Source organism: Condylostylus longicornis, unplaced genomic scaffold (assembly GCF_029603195.1).
Source record: "Condylostylus longicornis isolate FDR11 unplaced genomic scaffold, ASM2960319v2 ptg000425l, whole genome shotgun sequence".
Lineage (NCBI taxonomy): Eukaryota > Metazoa > Arthropoda > Insecta > Diptera > Dolichopodidae > Condylostylus > Condylostylus longicornis.
Genome location: NW_026578384.1, coordinates 33,884 through 37,320, shown reverse-complemented (window position 1 = coordinate 37,320; position 3,437 = coordinate 33,884). Strand labels below are relative to the sequence as shown.

General features: G+C 45.5%; 1 protein-coding gene across 1 annotated transcript; it reads right to left on the bottom strand.

The window, feature by feature from the left end:
- Positions 1-2,160: 2,160 nt before the first annotated feature.
- LOC129617147 (uncharacterized) lies at positions 2,161-2,789 on the bottom strand. Its single transcript, XM_055532532.1, has 4 exons — positions 2,694-2,789; positions 2,458-2,598; positions 2,279-2,411; positions 2,161-2,231 (listed from the first exon to the last, which is right to left on the bottom strand). The coding sequence occupies exons 1-4, from the start codon at positions 2,787-2,789 to the stop codon at positions 2,161-2,163; spliced, it is 441 nt and encodes a 146-aa protein (XP_055388507.1).
- Between the last annotated feature and the right edge of the window lie 648 nt (positions 2,790-3,437).

Below are 3,437 nucleotides of genomic sequence, written 5' to 3'. Positions count from 1 at the left end.
AACGTCCCTCGACGGCGTTCAGAACTGAGATCAAGAGGTCGGCTGGCCGGCCACTCGGAAGCCGTATATCAGACAAATTGAGCCAATAGGACTGAAGCAGACGAAGAGCTCTAAGAGGGAAAAGGGATATTTTAGCTATAACTTATAGGGGTAGTCCACAGGTGAACGAGCTGGAACTCACTGTAAGTTATGAGAAAAACTCATATTTGGATTGTCGAGTAACTGCAACAAGAGAGGTTCGATATTCTCAACAAGTAGCTGGGTGAACAAAGGGTGATCCGCGAATAATGCTGCCGATGATGTAAGAGAGGATCCCAATAATTCCAAACACAAACGGGAATCATCGATTGGAAGCAGTTTGAGTAGACCTCCATTATGGATTGATTCTGGTTGTACTGATGATGCCGAGTCGCATAATTGTAGTAGTAGCAGATATGTTACAACAAAGTGTGGAATGTCTTGTGGGAGAAGTTGAATGGGCACACGGACCGATTCTGCAATCAAATCTGAAAGTAGACGAATTGAACAACTTCGTGTATCATCGGGTCCTTCAGTTACGAATGCGTCTCATTCATACTAACTCACCGGAAGTGCTGAGATGAAAATGGGTGGCATCATTGAGTGCCACGACGGCACAATCAATTGAATAGCGGAGAAACTGGGAGAGTCCTGCAAGTGCTGTGTGACGAACCGAAGGGAAAGGTGACGGACGAATGCAGGGATACGAGAAGAGCGAAAATTTGAGGAACACGGTGTGAGGATAGTTGTGAAGAGTCCTTCCAAGGCATTGCGCAGATGAGGTTCGAGGGACTGCGGTATCGAAGCATCATTAGGGGGAATGCCTTGATGGTCTGAACGCGATGCGCCGGGAAGGAACGAAAACAATGGAGTATCAACTGAAAAAAGAAGAAGAAGAGTTTGAAGTATTTTCAATTGGACAGCTTCCACATCCGATGATGTTGCTAATGACGAAAGCGTCCCCCGTGAATCTTGAAGTCGATTGGAGGGTTTTGAGGATGAGGTCTCATTATGAGACTGTTGGACAGAACTTCGTCGAATCGCACCAATCACTCCAGATTGTTCACACAAAATTTTGAAAATCACTTCCAATTGATTTTCATTTAGGAAGACATCATCTTCAAAACCACCAACATCTAAGTCCTCTTTGCCGGTCCATGTCGACCGTTCACGTTCCCTTTTGGCTTGTTGTTGCTGTTGCCACAACGATAACAACCGTTGCAATAATGACAAAGAATTAATCAACGATTTTGTTATCGTTCCGCCTCCCGACGCGGCAACGTGTCCAACAGCTCCAACAGCGGAGAAAACATTCCAAGTCGGGAAGTGGAGTGCTGAGGCTTCCGCTTCATTTGGGGATAATGCTATAGAGGGGGTGGGTCTCACCCGACGTGAGGGAACTGCCTGGCGTCAAACAATGAACGGTGGCAATTTCGAAGATCAACTACCTGTTCGGTGAAGAAACTCTCGCCTCTCCCGAAAGTCCCCCACTTTAACCAAAGCACGCTCAGCTAAAGATTTGATTTCGGGGTGTTTCCGCTTCGTTTCAGTGCAAATGGCTCTCAGGTCGGTTTCAATGTCTTGACACGTTTTGAGAAATCGCGCCAAATTGACGGGTCGGACCGTTTGAGATCCAACCAGCCTCTCTTTCCCGAGAGGGCATCGCCTTTTACCATCAAACACTGAGGCGGCCTCCACCACCGCCGCAAGACTATCGAGGGGCTTGGCCATACGATGGAAAAAATCTAAAGTTTGAGCAGTGTTTCCATGGAACCGCCAGCTTTGATCTGAAGGAGGTGTCGACGGACTCCAAGGGATCCGCATTAACGGTTGTGTTTTCTGGCACAAGTAGGAGTTCAGAAATTAGGACAAAAGTTTGTTTCGCCACAAAAATGGGTGTTAAAAATCAACTTGATAAGCAGGTGAAATCCGGCCCCAAAGGCACAAACGATTCAAGAATGTGTATTCCCTGTATTTCAGGGAATGATACATCGGAGCACAATTGCAATCTTACGTTTCTCCTTGATTCGTTTCGATGAAAAATTGAATTGATTGACATCTAGAGAAGCGATTGCCTCTTAGGGAGATCTTTTCCCCCTTTCTACAAATTGAACCAATTAAGCAATAACACAGGTGATGTCCTTACAATTGCTGTGGAGACAACTCAATAAGTTGAGCTGGATTCGCTGTTTCTGTATCAACGAAATCTAAATCTGGAAAAAATGAGATAAGAACTACGAGTGTTCCTACGCCTCTTTACCTTCAAGATTCGCGAAGCATTTTATAGTTTTGGGGCCAGAGCAGTCGGCTGGATTGATTTCTGTGGTCGACCTTTCACCAGATTGCTGCGCGTGTATTTGTTGTGCGGGGGGAGTCTCAGCACGAAAACAGACCTCATCAGAACGAAGAAATAAGCGAAACTCAAACACTGAGACTTACTGAAGTACAAGTGACTGGATCTTTAAAATTGATCTTTAATAGAAGTTGATGATCGACATCAGAGACAATTGCATGGTCAGCTGGATTCGCCTCCATAACGCTGACAAGATCAGCATATGCAGCATTTCGATTCAATGCTATCTGAGAAACAGATACCATGATGACAACAACTCTGTATCGGGCACATCCTCCGCAATCCTTTCTTTCAGTGTCGATCCAAACTGTCGATGACTTACTGAGCTTCCCAAGTTCACGACGCTGCTGCACATGATGAGGTCTGTTTCCTCAAGTGATGGCGCTGCCGTCTGTTTTCGCGCCAAATGTTCTCGCATCTTTTGCGTATTGGAAGCTTCATTATTGATACTCGCCATCAGTGAAGGAATAGGTGCGTTTACTGATTCGCACTGATCGACTTCTGTGATTTAGGTGGTTCGCCAACCCCTCGTCCTTCGAGCATTGTCCTTCATAGGTGCATGTCATGCAAACAGACCTCTAGTGATCCGTGCGTGGCTTGCTCTTCTTCATCACTTGTTTCAGAGCCGTTTCATCTATGCAAAGGGGTATCTTATCATTCCTCTCTCATCTCCCCTTTGTTCCTGGTCGACTACCACATTGGTCTTCTCCATTAGAGCCTTCTAGTATTCGATGGAAATCTTGGATGACGAATTTCAAAACTCGCAAAAGAGGAAGAACTGGAAAGAAGAAATTCTTACGTTTTGGACCTAATTGTCGTTTGATTCGTGTTAAATAGAAACCAAGGTTCTTAGACTTTTTCGGGTGTTGAACAGATTTTTGGCACGACACCTCCGTTGACTGATGGAGGCGTTCGCAGGGAGGCTGGGCCAACTTGGAAAAAGATTTCAATCGTCTAATCGGAATTTCTTCAAATATGACGCCAGCTGGCACTTCTCTTTTCGAGGCCCGTTCAGTTTGTATCCGGAGTGCAGAAATTTTGCCACCAAAAAACCAAAGCATCGACG

Excerpts from the sequence above, each read along its gene's own strand:
- LOC129617147 (XM_055532532.1), bottom strand. The coding sequence starts at position 2,789 with ATGCGAGAACATTTGGCGCGAAAACAGACGGCAGCGCCATCACTTGAG. Across the intron at positions 2,599-2,693 it reads TCGTGAACTTGGGAAGCTCA|ATAGCATTGAATCGAAATGC; the intron begins GTAAGTCATCGA and ends TCTGTTTCTCAG. Across the intron at positions 2,232-2,278 it reads ATGCTTCGCGAATCTTGAAG|ATTTAGATTTCGTTGATACA; the intron begins GTAAAGAGGCGT and ends CATTTTTTCCAG.